Source organism: Carettochelys insculpta, chromosome 6 (genome assembly GCF_033958435.1).
Source record: "Carettochelys insculpta isolate YL-2023 chromosome 6, ASM3395843v1, whole genome shotgun sequence".
Lineage (NCBI taxonomy): Eukaryota > Metazoa > Chordata > Testudines > Carettochelyidae > Carettochelys > Carettochelys insculpta.
The window spans coordinates 88,939,936-88,962,210 of record NC_134142.1 but is presented as its reverse complement, the minus strand read 5'-3'; the positions used below and the strand labels follow the sequence as shown (position 1 = coordinate 88,962,210).

Sequence of the window (22,275 nt, the reverse complement as noted above, 5' to 3'; positions counted from 1 at the left end):
GTCTGAGCGATTGATCTAATAGTTCCAACCTGGCTGGTGACTTATGTGAATATGAAATAATATAATGTTACATGATAGAATATTTGAGAGGGGGGAATGTTTCATTTTCTTTATTTAAATTTAAGATTTTAGATGTATTTTTTCCTTAAAGAGAATTTTATTAAGATTGCAAAGTCAAGAACTTAAAAGTTAGGAAATAACAATATTAAAATGATCAGTGGAATTTCATTTAACCCCCTTCTGCCTGTATGTCTTTTATTACATAATCACATAAGATTTTTCTATCATATGTTTACTACATAACATTTTGAACCTGATCCAGTTCCCATTAAAGTCAATGTCCATATTCCCATTGAAGTCAATAATGCAGACTCAACCCTGTAGGAAAGCAGGGTAGTAAGAGGTGGTGTATTGGAAAACCGGACAGAAACAAATGGTTGTGGCAACAAGGCCAGAACAGTAAAGTATAAAAAGCAGGAAGAAAAATTCTGTTGGACTGGTATAATCTTAGATTTATTGTGCATTTGTGAGAATTAAAATTTATTACAGGCACTGCTAACATTTGAAGTGAAACAAAATTCACCATTTCATAGGCTGCAGCGAGAAGAACTACAGGCTGAACCTCTCTAGTCCAGTACCCTTGAGACCTCACCGGTGCCTAATGAGAGAATTTCCCAGACCACAGAGGTCAATGATGTCTAGCAGCATTACCAACACTTCCATTTCTTACTGGGCTCTCAGAAGACATTTGGGGGTAAATAACAGCTAAGTAACAGCACAGAACACTGAGAGCCAAGACTGGTGACTGTAGAATCATGTAATCATAGAACTAGAAGGGACCATAAGAGGTCAGCAAGTCCAATCCCGTGCTGTCAAGACAGGACCAGGTACCATCTGCATCATCCCTGTTAGTTATTTTTCTGATCTTTTCTTAAATATCTCCAATGATGGAGATTCTACACCTTCCTAGGTAATTTATTCTGGTACTTAACAACCCAAAAGGGGACCACAGGAAACTTGGCCACGCCCATGATAAATTGTTGTCTGGCTAATTAAAATCATGATGCATTACGGATGTTGCCGGACGAGAGAGCGCCAGGTTAGAGAGGTTCAACCTATACTGAATGATTTCAAATGAACAATTTATCCATTATCTAAGTCATCACCTCTTTAGTAGTTCCACAAACAGTGCAATTGTGTCAATGTTTTCATTGCTCTACATTATCCAGTGGAATTTAAAATGGAATTTATTTTCTTTTGTCTGTGCTAAATACATTTTAAAAAGATCAATCCTGAGCCGGGATGGCAAGTTGTGACTGCAGCTAGCTCAGCTATAGATTTCAGATTTATTATGAATTTAGCTCCCTTACAAGCTAAGAAGTTAAATTGATCACAAGTTCTGTGGCTGTCTTTGTTATTTGCATGCATTTGCTATATGATTTCTGTGGGTCCTGTTCAGCCTTTGGATTGAATATAAGCAAAGTATTTTGACTCTTGGGCCATTGTGGTGTGTTATTGGCTGCCCAAATCATGTGACGGTGTTTCTATTCCCTGACTGGATCGCAAGAACCAATGAAAGGGGAGAATAATGGGGGTCGCAGGTATGTGTTCACATGAATAAATCAGCTGTGTTAAAACAGAAAACTTTTGGCAGTTGCATCTTCACACGCTCATGCTGGTTGTGTCTGTGGATGGAGGCCGCCTGTCATCCAAGTTCAAGACCCAGCTTGATCCCATATTCCCAGGGCTAGTGGAATGAGTTCCAAACTTCGGGGATGAACGCGTCCTCCTTACCCACTGAGGAAAGGCTGTGGTGAGAGAGATTTGCATCTAACCTTCTTCAGTCAAAAGACCAGTCCCAGTTTGGGGAGTCACATAATGACATAGAGTTTAAGGCCAGAAAGGGCCTCTAGATCACTTCCCCCACTGAAAAAATAAGAGGTGTGAGATTGTAGCCGCTGCTTAGAGCTGTGATTGATTGAACGCTGTTAGGTGGTTCACCAGTCACATCAGAAGCAAGAGCAGCACTAATGAGTCCCCCATATTGGCAGCTGCTGTTCATAGGGAATGCCAATGTAATAAGTCACGGAGTAAAGACAGAGGGGGAAGGGGAACTGTGGAGGGAGCCAACAGAGGCCAAGAGTTTATTAAACTTCAATTTAACTGCAGTTGAAATATGCTCCTCTAACTCAGGGCAGCAGAGGTTAATGGAGTCCTGTTTGTAGATGGTTTATGGCTCTCTTCTGGGATACATATAAAAGACGGGGGCATTTTGAGTAATTTAAATAAATATTTGTTTAGACTGTGTAAGGGGCATCTGAAGTTTCCAGGCAGGTCAAACTCAGACCATTTCTTTATTGCTAGTTGAGGGACATCTGTTCTGTGATTTACATGAAGAACATATCACATTGATAGCAGTTCAGAAAGATATTATGTTCTAGGTGCTGGCACATATTTCAGACCAGCTAAGGCCGTGTCTATGCTACACAGTTATATTGGTGCAACTACAGCATCCATAACTCGCAGTATAGCCAACAGTGTAGGGCTTCTCCCTTCAACTTACGGAGGTGGGATACCTACACTAACAGGAGAACTTCTCCCATTGGCACAGGTAGCATCTTCATTAAGTGCTATAGCAGCACATCTGAACCGGTTGCAGCTTCAGGGTTGTAGTGTAGACAAGTCCTAAGACTAAAGCACCTTTTGTCACACAGATTTCTGTGTCTGTCTTTCACATTTAGCACAGCGGGGGTACCGATGGAATGAAGGAGTTGAGAACATCCTCTAGGCTGCCTCACTACCATCTAATACTATTTAGGGCCAAAGAGTCTTGTCTTGCTGATGTTGGCTCCTTTTCCAACCTCTACCCCACTGCATCCATTGACACTGGTAGAATGTGGCTCCTGGAATCCAAATTTCTGTCAACTATATTTACAGAAGTTTCATGCCTGTTGGGACAGTAACAAGTCCCAATCCTAGCCCAGGCACAGGCTTTGGTAATGTGCAGTGAGAATGGAGGTAAGTTTTGGCCTTATTTCTAAGAACAGGCCTGTTTAGCAAAGCAGCTAGGTAGGAAGAGGAAAAAAAATTTTTTTTTTTTTTTTTGCTCCAGAATTTTTTTTTTTAGTGATCACTTGTTTAGAAATTGGCAAAATAGTTTGATAAAGTACCTGGACCAAAATTCAAAAGCAAACTATTTTGTAGTTCAGAGTTCAACTTTTTTTTCTGTTCTTTTTTCTTTACCTTGATTTCCAATTTCCAGCTGATAATGAAAGTACAAAATTCTCCAAAGACGCACTGTTCTTGATTAGCGATGGATCTGAACTAGTCCCTCTGATCAGGAGTATAGTTTGGAAGGGAGAGGCGCAGTGCCCAGCCAAACTGCAAGCCTTAGCGCCTGCCCCCCAACCTCCACCCCATATATAGCCCCATTGTCCGGACTGGAGCTGCCGCCTCCAAAAAAACAGAAGTCAGACTTTGAATGTGCCCCCGACACAAACACCTCCAGACTCTTGGGTTTGTTGAGATCTGGATCCAAATAATTTTGTGTCTTCAAATTACCTCTATTGTGTTGTTTCTGGCCCAGAATTAGGAAGCACCGGAAACTTCATGGGAACCTAAACTGGGAGACTGTTGGATCAGTTCTGCCATCCCAGGGGGTTCACAAGGAGCATGATCCAGCAAAGTACTTAGGTACATAGTTAACATTAAACATGAGTAGTCACACTGCAATCAACAAGGCTACACATGCTTATGTGCTTTGCTGGATCAGGGTCATAGTTTTGATAAGTTTTCAATAAGCCTCCACCATTTCGGATGTCCCTTTGGATTGCCTCTCCAAGGCCTCTGAGGTTTGCTTGTCACTGGTTTCAAACAACATCCCATAATGCTAAAGTGACTGAGCTCTTACTCAGGTCAAGACAAAATGACTCTAAACTGCTTTCTTCCCTCCATTCAGTCCCCTCGTTATTCACAAAGTAAGCGTCTCGTCACCTCTGTGATGACGCAGCTGAGTTTCAATGATGTATTCTAGACATGACTGTTTAATCTGTTCCTTTTGCAAGGGAGCATGACAGACTGGTGGTAAAAGGCAGACAAATCATATAAGCCCTGTCCAGCTTGGCACTTTTGCAGCGTGATGAGTTGAATCATGCTGTGACTATAAGGTGGTTGAACAAATTGCTTAAAAGATCATATTCAAAGAGTACTTAGTAGCGGCTTACTGTGAATTAGAAGGGTTTATCTAGTGGGGGGCCTGCAGGAGCCAGTCTGGGTCCAGGACTAGTCAATATTTTCATGAATGACTTGAATAATTTAGTGGAGCATATGCTTATAAAATCTGTGGACGGTAGCAACCTGGAAGAGTTTGCAAGGACTTTGGAGAAGGGGATTAGCATACAAAATGCCCCTGAAAAATTGGAGAATTAACCTGAAATCAACAAGATAAGATTCAATAAAGACAAGTGCAAAGTACTTCTCTTTAGAAGGCGTAATCGAAGGCATAATTACCCAAGGGGAACAGCTCGGTAGGTGTTAGTACTGCAGGAAAGGATCTGGAGGTGATAGGTGGTCAGAAATTGCATATGAGTTAGCAATGAGATGTACGTGTAAAAAAACTTACTAACAGGATACATTAACAAGAATGTCATAAGTAAGACATAGGAGATAAGTGTCTTGCTCTAGGGCTGGTGAGATAAAGCACTGCATCCAGTTCTGGAAAGAGGGGGACAATTGGAGAGAGTCCAGATTACAGCAACAGAAGTTATGGAAGGTTTAGAGAACCTGCCTTATGACAAAAGGTTAAAAAAATAGGGTGTGTTAAGGCATGACAAAAGACTGAGCGGTGACCTGACAACTGTCTTCAGATGCATTAAGGGGTTCTTTAAATTCTTGTTAAGTCCAATGAAAGTAGGGCAAAAATAGTGGGCTCGATCTGTGGCAAGGGAGATTTAGGTTCGATACTAGGGAAGATAGCCTAACTTTAAGGGTCATAAAGATCAGGAACAGACTTCTGAGACAGGTTGTGGAATCCCCTTCATTGCAGGTTTTTAAGAACAGGTTTAACAAACACCTGTCAGAGATGTTTATTTATGCTTGCCTCAGTGCAGAGGGCTGGACTTGATGACCTCTCAAGGTCCCTCAGCCCTGTGTTTCTACTACCCTGTGATAAAAGTATGCGCTACAGAGTTTAAACCATACCACAGCCCTCCTCTGGAGCTACATTCAAATCCCTTTAGTGGAGAAAGCTTTGAAGTGGGGTTTTCCTTCTGTAATAAGGTGGCTGATTTCTGTGTGGGGCCTGGAGTTATCTCATCCTTCCAGTGCTTAGACTAAAGATTTGGCGAAATCCATATGAGTAATTTGGATGATCACACTGATAACTTTCACCTCCATTTGACCCTGATTGTTCGGCATTTCAGGTTATGCAGGGTCTAGCCAAGACTTGGCCTTTAAAGGTTAAAGGGATGAGGTTCATTGCAGAGAAGATAGAAGCAAAGTCAGTTTTCTGGGTATACATGAAGGAGATGACTATTGGCTCTCTGTCCTCTCAATAATAAGCAGCCCTGTGGCACCTTAGAGACTAACACTTTGTTAGGGCATGAGCTTTTGAGGGTAAAACTCACTTCTTTCACTCAATGATGTGGGGTGTACCCACAAAAGCTCCTGACCTAATACAGTTATTAGTTTTTACATGCCACAGGATTGCCTGCTGTTTTGAAGCTACAAACACAGCTACACCTCTGTCCTCTTAATAAAAGGGGGTACCCACCTTTCATTATTCAGATACTGTGTCCAAGGATCTTTTTAGGCCCCTGGCTACTTAAAAGGTCCAAGAGTGTCATTGACCAGGGCTGTTATTTTCAACACCTGCTTCTGACTGGGAGATTCAAACATTTTCTTTCACATCCAGAACTTACTGAGGTGCCCCAGAGTTTCCTGATCAAGAAGGCTATCAAAGCACAAATCTAAAGGAAGCTGCTAATTTGTTTACAATGCACTGCAAATTAATCTTTTTCCTCTTTCTGCACCATAGAGGCTCCCATTTAAAGTAAACCTCACGGAAATAGGGAGTTTAGCACCTTTCTTGTTAAAAGCAATGAGTTATGCCTGGTTTGCACTTACAAATTATACAATCCAAGTTAGATCACTTGGAGCTGTGGCCAAAGGGTAGTCACTGATAGGTCAATGGAAGAATTGTACCTACTGCCCTTACCTACAACAATAGAAAAAAACGTTCTGTTGCAGTAAGAAGCATTTTATTATAGCAGCACAAGAATGTAAACATGCCCTGAGACAGCAACAGTGTAATATAATTGCAGGAAAAAGCAGAGTTTTTATAGACTTGGAATAGCTCACACATATTTTTATGGAGACAGGGAAGTGAGCCCAGAAGCTGGGTTAGAATTTACTCCGCAGCTCTTTAAAGACACGTAGACAATTAGGAAAAAAGTGATGCGTTAAAATCCAGTAGCTAGCCCATTTAGCTTAGGTGACTTTATAGAGGCCTGTACAGCTAATGCTGACAGGGCAAATTGTGTTCAAAAACTTATTAGCAGGTCATAGTCAACCCAAGGGAGGAATGCTGGCTAAGTAGGACATTAGAAGTACATAGGCCTTTTTGAGTGGACCTGTATACAACAGTGAGCTTCACTTTTAATGATCATGTTAATTTCATTTAAAGTGCCACCCATAGCTGGTCTTAATTAAGGCTGCAGGAGGTTTCTAACATATTGTGTAACTCATCTGCTGCCATTGGTGAATTTCACATTTGTTGCAATGCTGAAAACTATGACGGTTCAGAAATTAATGGAACTAGCAAAGAGCGAACTAAGATCTTTCTACTCCCAACCGCACAAGATCTTGAACTAAGCAGTAATCTCCTTGAGTTGTCTGCAGTAAAGTACCTATGACACACAGCTGAGGAATTTTATGCTTGTTCAGCAGAGGGCAGTGGCAAGCACATGTACGCACACCAGTTCATTCCAGTATTTCCATGCTGGAAGTGGGAAAGTGAGCAATGGCATAAGCTTCAGGCTAAATCAGTGGTAAATGTTTTACTGTCCAGCTCTGTCTTTCCTTCTCATTTAGCTAAATGCTATGGTAAGAAGAACTCAGGACATTAACTCCAGCCATGGCCTTGGTTCCGGGCCTTCAGAGTGTGTTGTCTTATACAAAAGTAGGTGTCCTTTCACTAGCATGAGAGAGAATCAGAAAATACCAGCTGCATTTAAACAGATGTTGTCCTTCCCAAGTAGCCACAGGGTGTATGAATTCAACTGCTCAGTAAACAAAGCAACATGTGCTTCTAAAGCAGATGTTTTATGGGATTAAAAAAAAACCAAAAAACTTAGTTTAAAAAAAAACCCCAAAAAACAGCAATAACTATAGAGAATAAAATTACTCATGCAGCAAAACACACAGACTCACTTGCTGGAACTGACATGGTGCAATCTTGTTAGTGCACTGAAGTTCAGGTTTACAGATCATCTCTATTATTCTATAAACCCAGATAGGGATTATAAAAACAAAACATAGCCAGCCAGTCAGTAGGAATCATGTGCAGTGGGGCTGACTCTCATGCAAGTCTTGGGGACATAGACACTGGGGACAGAACTGGTGTTGTAAGCTGCACATCAGATGTCAGATGACCACAAAGACAATGGACCAACATACCATGCGTAACCTGCAGCACCTTTGACATGACTTCTGGTCTAGGCACTCAAACTCAGGATCTTTTCAGGCCAGTGTGTTGGGGACGACATCTATAAATATTCAGTATGTTCTCCTCTGGCTGCTCCAGGTCTCACACAGTGTTAGCCTCGCCATCTGCTCTGCCTGGAAAACAGGTCTTTCTTGATGAGGCAGGGCTTAACTCCTGTTACAATGAGCACCTTAGATAGAAAGAATCTGGCCTTCTTACTGTCTTGCCAGGAGGAGGCTTGTTCTGGGCAGACTGCTCTGTGTTTGTAGCCATTTCATACTCTACCATAACTGTGGCCAGCACCAACAGGGAACTTCACACTTGTCTTTATATTGCAATTTTGACCCATTTGGAGCATCACAGGAGCAGAGGAATAGGAATACATATCCTACTGCTCCGAAAACACAGCCTCCACCATTTGAGTTAAAGTGTCTTCATCAGCAGCTAGCAGGACAGGGACTATGACACAGACTTGGGTTGTTGTAGGTCCATTCAGCAGAGAACAGTGGTACATAGCCACATACTCCTCAGTTCCATCCAGTCTTCTCCTCCAGACAAACACAAAATAACATGTACCTTACCACAAGTGAGGCAGTTACCCAGAATTCTGAGGGAGGTCACCAACTTTCTTCAGTTTCTGCAAGACAAGCCAGATTTTTTCCTTTGGTGTGGGTAAACAAAGGATCCCAAGTCCAAGCATTCATGCAGGACTCCAGCCCATCATGTACACCTGCATAATGATGGTAGAAGACCCAAAAAGACAGCCTCATGCAGAAATGACCCATGAACAGCATAGCATGCCATGGACTAAACCTGCTCCAAAGGGCACAGCAACCGACATGAGCTTTCAGTCAGCACCTGGATTTTAGCACCTGGAGAAGAAGCTCAGGTAATGGGCTCCTGTCCTTAACCCTGAACTGCTGCATTTCAGTGTTAAACTCCTCGAAAAGCTGGTCTGTCAGAACATCAGCATTTCAGCGGCAACATGGCAGATGTGAGAGGGAAGGAGAATTGGAAGTGCTTTTTGCCTCATGTTATCTGGTATTTTCTCCAGCACTCAAGAGGTTAATTGAGCTGCCAAAGCACGCATGGACTGTGAGCAACCTCCTCTATTTACCTGTCTAGAAACCGGTGCAAAACCTACAAGGAGGCCAGGTACTTCTTTCACGGGGAGCAAAGCAGGAGCGACATGGTGCCTTTGCAACAGAAGGAGTTAACCCAACGTGAGAGCAGTATTAAGCCCTGTTTATGGATCCACCTTACATTCCTTATGCTAACCACTTGTGATCATAAAGCAGCCCTGGGTACTTTTCATGTTCGTGAGCCAGCCATGCAATGGGAACCTTGAGAGTAAGTGTCAGTGCTAATGGTGGTGAGGCCTGATTCCAGTTGGGTTAATTAAATAACAGCTATTATGCCTAAATCCCCCTTACATTTTCAAGTAAGCGGTGTACTCTTTGCTACTTGCTCTGAGAAGTCTAACAGCTGTCATATCCCACCCCAGAGACAGGGAACACTTGTTCCCCACTAAAAATGAAACTCTCTTTTTGGGATCCCACAGGAGGAGAGGCTTTGTGCAACACCCAGTAACCTTTAATGAAGTGATAAAAGCCAAACAATTCAGGTCTTCGGGTTGAGTTTTCCTCTGGGCTTGGGCAGATGCAGGGCAAGCTCTCTGATCACTGAACAGGAATAACTCTCAGTGGTTGGGCTTTTGTGAGCCTAAATCCAGAAGTTCCATTTTATCTTTTAGCCACGTACTTGGCGCGGCTTTTAAATGACAGCTATGTGTCATCTTCTCAGCTGAAGAAGCAGACAGGAGACATAAATAAAGGGCTGTAACAGACAACTTGGGGAAAAAATATAATAGCTTCAACATCTGCTAGCTAGGCAGGATCACAAAGACTGCATCTATTTCCCACAGATGGCCAAGTCCATGGAGTGGGTGCTTGACGTAAATCTTTCTTGCTAGCTAATCTGCTCCCCTGTCTCCTTCTGGGGGAAGGTTTAGCTGTGATGTTAAAACGGGGATTTGAAAATGGTGGGAAGGGCCCAGATTAAGCTAAAGAATCTCCAAAAAATTGGGCCTGGGGAATTAAAACCAATATAAACACAATTACTCAAATAAATAGGGGCTAGAATATGGCTTCATTTAACCTGCTGGAGAGAAAGGGGTGTAGAGCTGCTCTGTCAGCAACTAGCTTGGGCAGTTCTGGGTCCATTCAGTGGAGGGCAGTGGCACGTAAACACTTTCTAGCCATCCATGCAACATTCTGTGTGTATCTTAGCAGTGTGTGTTTTACATGGTGGCTAACCAAAATTCTTCTCAGCCTAGGCCTGCAAAGGGTTCTAAGTGCCAAACTCCTATTGATTTCAATGAGATTTAGGAACCCACATTCCTCTGAGCATTTGGATACTCCTTACTCCTTTGCGCTGGTTACCCACCTCACAGATAGCCGCTCAGAGGTGAAGGAGGAGGGAAGAGGATGGGACATAGCATTCTCAGAGCTGCTCTAATCTATCCCATGCTGGTAGGCAGGATGTTTCAGGCTGCCCTTTCTTCAAGGTTCATGACAAAGCCACAATTGAGACCTAAGGCAACCCTTTAATACTAGATTAGGCACCACTCAGGAGGAGGGATGGGCTAGAGAGGGCTTACGAGGCTCGTCTTTCACTAACAGCTATGATCCAGTGATGGAGCGTGAATCTCGTGGTTCTTAAAGATACGTGGTAAAGTCAGAACAGCAACGTAGTTAGAACTACGTGGACACAGCCCACATTAGCAATGGCAGGTTATTGCAGGTCTCTTTGGCTCATTAGTGATTGCTAAGGGTCTGTACTAGTAGAAGAGAGAGACATGGATTTTCAGTACAAATGCCTTTTCCTGATCTGATTGTCTTGCAATTAGTGTCTATAGTAGGCCCGACACTGCAGTGGGCTCCAGGCAGGTACAGGGCTTTAGCCACATGCAACAATTTGCAGGATCATTGCCTTAGATGTAATGTGCTTGGAAATTAGAGGCAGGGCCAAATTTCTTCTCAAAGCACGAGTCATTTCCACTTGGGCCTATTGGTGCGGAAGAGTCTGTCTTACAGACGAGCAAATTGTGGCTCAGCCAAGTGAGGTGACTTGGCCAGAGTTGTGCGCTGGCCTAGCTGGGAACAGAACCCCAGAGTAGCACAGCATAGCTGTGATCTAATCACGTGATCTGCAACTCCTCCAGTCAGTGTTTTTTTAACTCCCACCCTACATCTGACAGGTGTGTAGAAAGTATGAGTATGTGTCACAGACCGACTACTTATGTAAAATGCACTTCAGTTCCCTGCCCTTTACCAGCCTGGGTGATCATCTCTATTGGACTGTGGAACTGTCTTCCCTCGGGCACATGATGGGTCCCTCACCACCTGGGAGAGTTACAGCTAGAGTGCTCAAATCTCTGGAGAAGAAATCATGCACAGACACCCAAAAGGAATGAACAAGCTTTCTCTCCCTCTAATTTCTGTGGACCACATAGTTTGGTATATTTCAATGTTTCAAGACAATAGGACCTAGTCTTAGGTCTGCTCATCCCATTTAAATGAGCTAGGGCAAGAAATGGGCCTGCTCTGTGCCTCAATTTCCCCATCTATTAAATGTGTCAAATGCTATGGTCTTGCCTGTTGTAATGTGCTTTGAGATCTTCACAGGAAAATCATCTAATAAGGGCAATGTATTCAGTGTAAGTTATTCTGGAAATGCTCCTTGTGCTTCTGGCCAGTGCAAGCACAGGAAAGGATGAGGGGAGAGTGACAAAAGCGGGGTGGTTCTTGTTACAAATGCTACAACCATCACAAAGTCCTTGCTGCTGCCGGTTCTGCCTGGCGCCTGGCATTCTTTTTCAGCTACAAATGTTTGAAAAATGCTTGGGGGATGGTACTGGTATGGGGGTCTGTGGCAGGGAGGCTGAGCTAAGAGCAATGGGATGCCTACTTGACCAAAATAGCAAGGACAATATCCTAATGGTGGAAGCCATTAGTACATGAGAGTGGTCACCCAAGGAGTCTGATGGAAATCCCTTGCCTCAAGGTTTCAAAGTGGGCTGGAGAACGGACTGTAGGGAACAATCTTGGAGTGGTAAAGGGGGTGTGGATGAGAAGACCTAATGTATCATTTCCATCTTTAATTTCCAAGGACTCGAACATGGAATGGAAGACTAGACTTGAAAAGCCTGCTGATTCCACACCCTGTTCTCTCAGTTCAGCTTCCGCCTGTATTCTGCTAGTCACCAATAAACAAAGTTAGCTGTGAAGAAATGGGAGTAATTTGGCTGAAGAGCTGTGATTCTTAAACACATTGTGGGCCACTGCACTCAGTCTTTGCAAAATGTGCTTCTGGGAACCCTGACATGATTGCAAAATCCATGAATAGTGCAGGTTAGCGCAGCCCAGAGTCACCAACAGAGCTTCAAGGTGCCCATTACACACCCCAGCTTCAAAACAAGAGGTCATCCCAGAATGCACCGGAGTAGCCAGGCCATCTGGAGCACTGTATGTTGGGAGCTATAGTTCCAAAGGATATCCTTCCATATGAAAGACAGGAGTAGCAAAATATGCCCCATTCTATGCAAATTACGCATGATCTGTGGGCTCTTGACAAATGCTAAGCCAAGCTGGACCAATCTGGTGGAGTGGCCTGGTAGGGCAGCCCACATTAACAACACCCATAGGATGGGGGGTCAAGGAGGAAGATGGTACACACCAGGCTGGCAGTGCTCAGGTGCTAGTACTACAGCATAAGTTGGTACCGCAGGGCAGAGTGAGCAAGCTGACAGCCACAGCCACTCTCAGTAACCTGGAGTCCTGACAAGTCTGAACCCTCTTACGTTGGGTTAAAAACCAAGCTGCTTCCAAGCAGCAGCAGAGTTCTGCTCAAAGCGGGGATGTGATCACACAAATCGGCACCGGCTGACTGATCCAACAGACACAGCAGGGTGTAAATAAGTGCATATGCTTACCTAGAGTGTTAAGGGAGAACCATCAGCACAGCCAGGCTGAATTTACACCCACCCACTCCTAAGTGGGGTCCGTTACTGTTCAGTGCAACATTGAGTAGGTTGGTGGGGACATCTGAGTCCTGGCTTTCCCTGCTGCCCCTTTCGCACTATATATAGTGGGGCTGCCCTAGAAGTCTACTGCTCCACCACATTGGTCCAGCTTGGCTTTGCATTTGTCAAGAGCCCACAGACCATGCCTAATCTGCATAGAATGCAGCATATTTTTGCTACTCCTACCTTCAATATGGAAGGACATCCTTAGGATCTATAGTTCCCAACATGTGATGCTCCACGTGGCCTGGCTATTCAGGTGCATTCTGGGGTCTGGAATGACCTCTTGTTTTGAAGACGGGGTGTGTAATGGGCACCTTGTAGCTCTGTTGGTGACTCTGGGCTGCACTAACCTGCACTATTCATGGATTTTGCAATCATGTCAGGGTTCCCAGAAGCACATTTTGCAAAGACTGAGTGCAGTGGCCCACAATGTGTTTAAGAATCACAGCTCTTCAGCCAAAGTACTCCCATTTCTTCATGGCTAACTTTGTTTATTGGTGACTAGCAGAATACAGGCAGAAGCTGAACCGAGAGAACAGGGTGTGGAATCAGCAAGTTTTTCAAGTTTAGTTTTCCATTCCTTACACATACACACACACAATACATATTCATGTAAGAGAGATTAATAATAAATCATATAGATCAGATTTATTATTCAGCTCTCTTATGTCCATATGACATAATCTTTTATAGAACTACACATGCATGTCTGGCACATCATGGTCAATTATAAAAGGAGAGAAATCTTCCCTGTACTGGATATGCTATTATGTATTTAATAAATCACCTTGCTATTACATAGCTTGTGTACACCCTTCTTTACAGTTAGCATCTGCTTAATCCTAAAATGCTTATAACTGACTACTGCAGTGTTCCCATTGTACAGATGGAGACTGTGAGTCCTGGAGAGAAACTGAGTTGCCCAAGGCACTTGCTACTGGAGCTGGGATTAGCAAGCGGGACTTCCTCATTCCCATTATTTAACCAGGGTGCCTTCCATGCCCGGGGGATCCCAAAGCCATTACATGGTCATCACCTCAGCCACCACAGAAATTTAGCCACTGCTGGTGTGGAACACAGAAGCTGTTTAACATAGCAGTTGGGGACAGAAAATAAAGAAACCATTCATGGCCACTTAAAAGATTGTCAGTGAGATCCTTCCTTTTCTCACTGCATTTAAAGAAATCTTTTCTTTTCTTTTTCTTTTATGTGTATATCTCGGTTTTTAAAGATGCCTCAAAGAGGGTCTAGCTATGTGGATATGGGCTGAGAAAGAAGTTAACACAGTACCAATAAAATGATTACCTTCTTTCTTCTCTCTACTATTTTTATATCACTTGGTTAATTCTTAATTGCTGAGGAAAGTTTGATGGGAAGCACCATAAAATACCCCTTTAAAATTGAATTCCCTGTGTGTTTCTGTGGCTTTAAATGGAATAGGTCTTGTTTTGTTTTTTCCCTGTATTACTATTATTTTATCATTCCCTGCAGTGATTACTATAATTTTCTTCTTCATTTCTTCCAAAATTGCTACAGCCCTAACCAAACGCAGTGGGTCTGCTTTCTCTCTCATTGTCACTGGTGTATTTCAGAATAATTCTCCTGACACCACTGAAGCTAGCTATATGGGTGTAAATGTCAGGGAAACAGAACCTATTGAACGTAATAGGTAGCTGCCACTTACAATTGTTCTTCCGGTAACCTGAATTCAACAGGAGAAGCAGCATGGTCAGGAAGTTAGACTGCTGACCGGGGATGGCTGGGTTCAATCCCTTGCTTTGCTACATGACCTTCTTTTAATCTCTCTGCCTTCCTACGCTTCATTTTCCCCTGTGTAGAATGGAGCATGGGGAGTGCTGTGAAGGTGAAACATTAACATTGTGAGGTGCTCAGATAATATGGGCATGGACAGACATTGTTCAGATGACCTCCTCCCACAGGAGAGAGCAGATTGCACTTGTCTGCACTGGCACTGACGGCCACTCCATACACTGTTCTCCCTTTTGTTACGCAGGAGTCTGTACTGGACACGTAGGTCTATGGAGAATGATATTGCTTTGATCAGCCTTCACTGGATTTATAAACATCAGAACTTAAAACAGTGCAATTTAGGGTCAAGTTTGACCCTCACGGCCCAGAAAGTGAGCCCCTCCCGCCAAATCCTGGGAAAGTTCCATCCTGGAGCTCAGCTCTAGTGACAGAGTCCTCTGGAAAACAGCAAAGGGAAGGAGAGTTGGGTTGGTGCTCAGGCTGTGCAAATTTCAGCAGTTTCTCTGTGTAGAGAGCTGCAGGAACCAACTTTCATTCCATGGGGTGGGGGCTTCTCCAGTCCCCCACCCCACCCGCAAATTGGCTTTGACCGTCTCATTGAAACAGGCTTCCAAAACTCCAGCCAGAGCTGGGCAGTGGAGGCTAGTTTGGCTCTGTTTGTTCCAGGGACTTTCTGAGAGTCTGGAGTCCTTACTCCTGCGTCTCCCAGTGGACCCAAAGGACGTTTCAGGATGCTTCTGGCCCTGGCAGCATCAGCCTCGCTTTCTGCTGTGGGTTTCATCTGAATTCCAGATGGATATAACTTAAGATGTTGTTACTCTTCCTTATGCCATAAAAAGAGCCTCCCCCTTCCTCCCCTCTTCCCATTCATCTCCCAGCTCTGGCACATTCTATCTCTAACCCACCTCCCATCGTCCCGTCTCTCTCCTGCTCCTCGCCTTTCCTAGGGCCCCATAATCCCATTGGCCTCTGCTCCTTCCCTCACCCCATCTCTAACATTCCCTTACCATTTGTTCTCCATGTTGGAGTTTTTTCTTTTCCCTACTGGGGCAACTGTTGTTCAAATTGATTCATTTGTCTTGGGCTTTACATCCTTTTCTTTCTCTCTCTTCCTTCCCTCCTCCCCACGCAAACAGGGAAGGAGAGCTCCTTGGGAGAGGCTGAGTTGCAGCCAAACTCTGACCCTGCAGGAATGGATGGCAGCTACCTCAGTGTGAAGGAGACTGGGGTGAAGGTGCCCCAGGACAGGGCCAGCACTGACCTCCCCAGCCCCATGGACAAGGCTGACTCGGAGAGCAACAAGGGCAAAAAGCGACGGAACCGCACCACCTTCACCAGCTACCAGCTGGAGGAGCTGGAGAAAGTCTTCCAGAAGACCCACTACCCAGATGTCTATGCGAGGGAGCAGCTAGCCATGAGGACTGATCTCACTGAGGCCCGAGTACAGGTAATGGGGGGAAGCTTTGCGGTAGCGGCAGGGCAGTGGGGTCTTTAATGTGTGAACCAAGGGCCTTCCAGGCAACAAAATAGCGAGTCTTCAAATTCACTGAGGATTGATAGAGCTGAAATATGGCTCCATATTGCCAGGTTACATCTTAGCTGAGCCTAAAAGTTACAGCTGCAGAAGTACCACATACTCTGGCTGTGCTCTTAGGCAATTGGCGCCCCAGCTCAGGGTACCTTCTTGCTGCGTGATGTTAATGCAGACTTCTTTGTTTTGCATCAGTATCCTCTGAGGTTCACAGAGGGGCACGCTGTTCCCTGAGCTAATGGAGCAATTTGGTAAGCAACAAGACAGCAGGTAGTCCCCAGGGATACTTTCTCCTGTGAGGCTCTCATGTAAATTATTTTGCTCCAAAAGGATCCGCTGGGGGCATGTGCTCACTAGCCACAGTGGCACCAACCTTTCTCATGATACGGCCCATTGCTGGCAAGTTGGGGAGGGATGGCAAAAGTCACCATGACCTCCTGTGCCAGGGAGTCGAATCACAACACAGAGACACAATTGGAATGGATTTTACTACCTGGCTGGCTGAGCAGGCTCAGAGGCAATGCATGAAGCCTATTGTTCTGGGGCAAAAAGGTACAGGTGCCACCTCCCAGAGAACAGGAGAGTCCAAGAACCCTGAAGCAAAGCTGCCAGGTCTCACACAGCTGTAAGCTGAGACTCCGTCAGTGCTTCCTGTCAGAACCCAGGAAGTGGCTATTGACATGGTCACCAGGTTTGTATAATTTTTGATGGTGCCCAGAACAGGTCCAAGTGAAGCTATCCTGTCCATAGGCTTTGGGGAAGTGGGGTCCAGGGCAGCCTGGAGACCTAGGTCGTGAGTCAGGCACTGGCACCAGCAAGCACCCTGGCCCCTGCCTGCCCACCTCTTCCTGCTCCTGTTCTGCTCCAGGCTCCACTCTTATTCCACCTGTTCCTCCAAACTGCCTCATTCTGGCTTCTGTTCCCCTCCTCCAAGCAAAGCTGGGAACCAGCAGAGTAGAGTGAGGTGATCTGGTACCAAGTCACTTGTTGCTGATGGTGCCAAGCCCCCTGCTAAAGGCCCTGAAGTGCAGGGCCCCCAAAGTGTGGGGGCAAAAGCTGCTGTCCTGGCCCATCCTATGGATGAGATGGCTCTGAAAATATAAGCCCAAACATTGGTGGAGTTGGGCCCATGTTCCCAAATACTGGTAGAGTGTGAACTCTATGGGCCCATATAACCTTCAGCCTGACAGCCTCTGGGCGCCCCAGGCCAAGGTGGGGGGGACAGCTTCATGCCCCCAGAAGGGGCAGAGCCAAGGGTAGTCAGAACTTAGCATTACCCACACTGTGGCACTCCGCCCCCCCCCGCCCTGCCCCGTCCATCACACAGCAGCATGGAGCGACGGGAGGTCAGACTATAGTCTCAGGTTTCCAGATCCTACACTGCACCGACATACCTCCTTTGGTTTAGGAATGGCAATGTGATGCCAGTGGAAGTGGGATGGGGGGTATCTCCTTTGCATGCTCATACGGAGAGTCTGGTTCCAGCATTTTAGTTTCTCTAGAGGTACTCGAGGAGAAGTAGCATTTGGTACCTGATCTTGCATGGCCCTGCATATTTCATCATCATTTACACCTGTGCACGGTGAGTGACACCTTTGCAGTAGGACCCATCACAAGACAGAGTGCAAAGCTATAGCAAGCCAGGCCCCGTGTGTGTCTGAGTGAGAGGATGATGTTCCCCTACACAGTCTGGTGCATGGACAGATGAAGGGGCCTGCCACAGCTGTTAACTAATGGAGCACTATATCACAAGCTTCTCTCATGGTAGAGATAGTTTGGTGCCAAAGGGCAGGATTTCTAGGCCTGGCACGTGTGAGAGACTTAGCTAATATTTGAGTGTGTTGTCTGTAGACCTGAGTTTTGTTACAACGGAGTGACCAGATTGTTCATCATATGCACCAAAGTTGTCCACTTTTGCCCTGCTGTTGTCCTACCACGTGAGAACGGTGTCAGAGGAAGGTGGCTTACAGCACTGAGGGTGATAGAAGACGTTCTGAGAATAAGCAGGGAGCTGTGGAGATGGAGCAAATGGCCAGGATCACTAGAGCCATTTACCTAAGGAAGTAAGAAGTTAGAGAAAATCTAGAGTTAGATGTAGACAGAACACAGAGCAAATTACCTGAGTCCCCCCCATGTTATTTTTTTCAGCTGTCAAATGGTGGCAGCATATGTGAATGGGATTCACCTGTCAGATGAGCCCCCTTTCTTTGTGGCTATCAATCACCGTCGTGTCATTGACTTTGATGGAGATTTGCTGATTGAGGCTCTGAGCTGTAGATCGTGAAAGGGTGGCTGGCCATGGCCAAACCTCAGGCTTCAAAAAGCACTTTATGCTCCCGAAGGAGCAGGTTTTGGAAGAGGTAAGCCAGAAGCCAGACCTTTCTTCTCCCTCGCCTGGCAGGGATGAGATGCACAGAAGTTGTCTGTGCTGTGAATCACCTCAGTAGAATACAGGCCTGTTCTGGTCCTGGAGCTGCCTTCTCTTTGGGCAAGCTGGTCTCCCTTCAGAACTAACAGTCCCTAAGAGCTAGGCTGAAGCAGAAACAGAGCCCAGAGAGACAATGACAGCTCAAACCTCTCCCAAGCTCACTTGGCTAGAAAAATACCCAGTTGGGAGTCAGGCACCTGGAAAAGAACTCACCCCAGCAGCTGGCCCAGCAGAGTGTGCTGTCTGTGGAGCTCTAGACTGGAGTGTCTTCGGAAATCATTCCACGGTTTGGCACCTTTTCCAGATGCTGAAGAAGTCACTTTTCTGCCTGCTTTGGATTCTAATCTCCACAGCTGGTGTCCACAGACAATAAAGCTGAGTTTCCCCTGAGGTGCAGCGTGCTGTTCCTTTTCTCACCCCCTGTCTGCAGATACCTTGGGACATTATTTAAAGGAGAGAGCCAGCTGAGATATCGCCTGGCACAAATTGCCATCATCTTAGCCATTGACAATCCCAATGTGCGGCAAGGTTGCTGCAGCGGCAGGGGCACATTTATAAACATGGAAACACAACAAACTACTCCTGCCTTTACATGCAACGTGTAAGGAAAGCCAGGAAGTCATGCAGCCTGGAGCACAGCTTTGCTTTGGTGCAGTCCTACACTAAGTGTAGCGTTTTCTTCTTTTTTTTTTCCTGTCAATTATTTTGGGTCCTGAGGTCCTCAGTGGAGTCAGAAGTTAGCTCTGGAAGTATAGAACCATGGAAGCTAAAGCCTGTGGAGCCCCTTGGAAATACCCACAGGGAGCCAATGCTTTCTAATAAACATTAAATGGGGGCAGCAGGGGAAGGCAAGGCCAGGGCTGGGCTGGGGTGGAAGGATGGGGATGATAGGCCAGGCTACCCCAAGTGGGCCACTGTCCATCTCTGTGCATTTCCACTCTCTGCCCCCCACATAGGTAGTGAGCCTCCCAGAAAAGAACTGCAGCTTGGGATGTGTCCGTCACAAATAAGTAGCACTGAAACCAGTGACGTGGGAGAGGCCGAGACAAATCAAGGACATGTTGGTTCAATTCAACTAGATTACACACTCTCCCTCCAAGCCCAGGGCCCCCTCCCTGTCTTCCTCTCACAGGTCCCCACTGCTGGACTGCAGCCTACTTTTGTATACGTGGATCTGGTTTGCCTCTTTGGTGTGAAAGCTGTAGAAGGCTGCATGACCAGGGGCAGGATCCCAAAGCCCTTTGAAGATTGATTGGCCCCCACTCCTTTAGGAAAGCTATCACCCAACTTCATGACTGTCCACCTGACCACACCCCCCCCCCGCCCTAAAACGTGCATGCCCAGCTCCTTCCTTGAGCACCTGTGCTCCCATCGTCTTTCCAGCAGTTGGCCCCATGCATAAATGTTTGCATTCCCCACCCATCCTACTTGTGCACACATGCCATTGCAAAGTCTCCATCTCACACATGCACAGCGGTGCACACTTCTGAACACACACATACCACAGTACATCCCCCGCTCCTCAGGCACATCTATACAGTTGCTTATCTGCATCCCTTCCCAATCCCCATGCTGTGCACCCCAGTCAGTACCAACACAGCCACATACCTCTCCATTGCTGCAAGTTTCTCTTTGGCAGACAGTAGCTGTGATTCTGCTTTGCCGCCTCCCCATGGGGTCAGCGCCAGGGAATGTCACTCCACTGCCCCTTCCCAGGGCAGGCCTCCTGATGGTAGGGCTGTTAATGAAAATCTTTTCGGCGTTGACCCCGTGATGCAGCAGGGGCTTGAAAGCAAGAGGGAAATGTCAAACTCCACTGTAGCAAAATCACGGCCTTGGTTTTAAAAAAGCAAAGCAAAGCAAGAAGTAATATATCTTGATCCCTTTTCCCCCATAAAACCCTGGGAGGCTGGTGGAAGGAGCGGAAAGCCTGAGCTAAGCCTGCAGGAAATTAAACATGAAATGAAAACAAGCTCAAGTTATTCAATTCTCTCATCCCAGGCTCCAATTTCCCATTCCAGGCCACTGATAAAATGGTGTCCAGTTTCAGCACTTAAGGATGAATTCTGGCTCTGTTCTTGCAAGCTGGAAAGTGAAGGGCTCGTGGCCTTCACCCAGGGAAGGGGAGACAGCCTGGCCTTTAAAAGGGAGAATCCGAAACAGACAGACACTGACAGACTGGGAGCCTGAGCGTGAGAGAGAGAAGGGCAGAGAGCGAGGATGAGAAAGAGACAGAGACCGTGAGAACGGTAGTGTCCGTGTGAAAGAGAGCTTGTGAGGGAGTGCAAGACACAGACCGGGCGGGACAGCGACAGAGGCAGAGAAACGCAACCACAGTCAGGGAGCTGGAACCTCAGCCAGTTTCCCCTAGAGGTGGGCTCAGCCCTAAACTTTGAAGCATCTGGGGGTTGGCTCTGAAATTCAGATCTCAGTTCTGCAGAATGCCCCCTCCCTCTAATTGCACTGAGCCTTCCTCTCCTCTCACCCCCCCAAGCCCCTGCAGAGCCTCCAAAGCAGAGGGGGGGGGTGAGCATGGGAATGGGGCATTCAGCAGACCCAGCTGAGCACTGTGAGGAGGAGGGTTGCATTTACCAGCTGTGCGAGAACAGGCAGCGCCAGCTGAGTGGGGGACAGCAGAGGGGAAGTGAGGAGGTTACTGATCTCTTTGTTACAGACTAATCCCTGCCTCTCCGACCCCCAACACGATGCCCTACAGCTGGAGTTGTGCACCCCCTAAGGCCAGTGTTACAGAGACATAGAACATTTCCTAGCTACAGCTTTTACAGGCCTGATTTGTTCCTGTGCTACCCCAGGGCTTGGCAACACACAGCACGCAGGCGAGGAATGCAGTGCCCAGCCTGGCCGTTAGCATAGAGATTCAGACCAAGGCAGGTAATGCTGCCCCCTGCCCTGAGTGGATAAGCCGCATTGCAGGCTGGGACCTGTAGTCTCCTCTCTATTAAAGATGCCCTGCTAAGAAACGAAAATTGATTGGTACCATTTGCTGTTTCTTTAGAATTGGCTGCGACAGCCTGAAAAAATGTGGCTCGTTCCCTTGCTTAGAGCGCTACATTACAAAGGGCTTTATCTGCCCTGTTTTTCCTGGAAGACACTGTGGAAGACTGGAGGCCTAACAGTTTTATGAGACCAAAGACATGAAGCAACTGAAACTTGACAGAGCGAGAGGGGCTGGGATTGTTAAGTGCCGTTAGGTTTTGTTAACACTAGCTGGAGCTGAATAAACCACTATGAGGAAACCTCTCTGTTAAAAGTCAAACACTTCACCCCCACCCACAAAGGGCTTGGAAAGGTCTCACCTCATAACAAACCTTCAGGGGAACCCTCCAACAAAAGTCTGGAGGAAGAGACCTGCCAGCTCTGGTATTGCAAGAGTGAAAACAAGAGAGAGCCCTGCACACTATTTTAATTCATCTGATGTTTTCCTGCAAAGCTGGAGGTTGCTGCATTATGCTGAGTTTCATATATATTAGCAACCAGATACTGTCCCAGGCTCGGGCAGCGTAAAGGAGACCTCATGGTGGGATTTCACTTGTCTGGGAAAGGCCTGAATGGCCGAGAGTAGCTAGAGCGTGATACACTGTATTGTCTCTCACTGGGGATTTCAGGTGTGTGGGGTGGTGGGGTTTGCACGTTGCATGAGACAGTTATGTGTGTTTGTCATGCTCAAAGATGAGCACATGTTCTCACCAGCCTAGTGTACCTCCCTAGCTCCTATCCATCTTCTAGGCTAAGCATGG

At 46.1% G+C, this 22,275-nt stretch overlaps 1 protein-coding gene across 1 annotated transcript in view; it reads left to right on the top strand.

Annotated features, from left to right (window-relative positions):
- ALX4 (ALX homeobox 4) overlaps positions 1-22,275 on the top strand; it is a 58,666-nt gene that overhangs the window by 23,377 nt on the left and 13,014 nt on the right. The window contains exon 2 of the mRNA XM_074998956.1: positions 15,695-16,005. Coding sequence (XP_074855057.1) covers positions 15,695-16,005 — 311 coding nt within the window. The remainder of the gene's footprint in view (positions 1-15,694; positions 16,006-22,275) is intronic.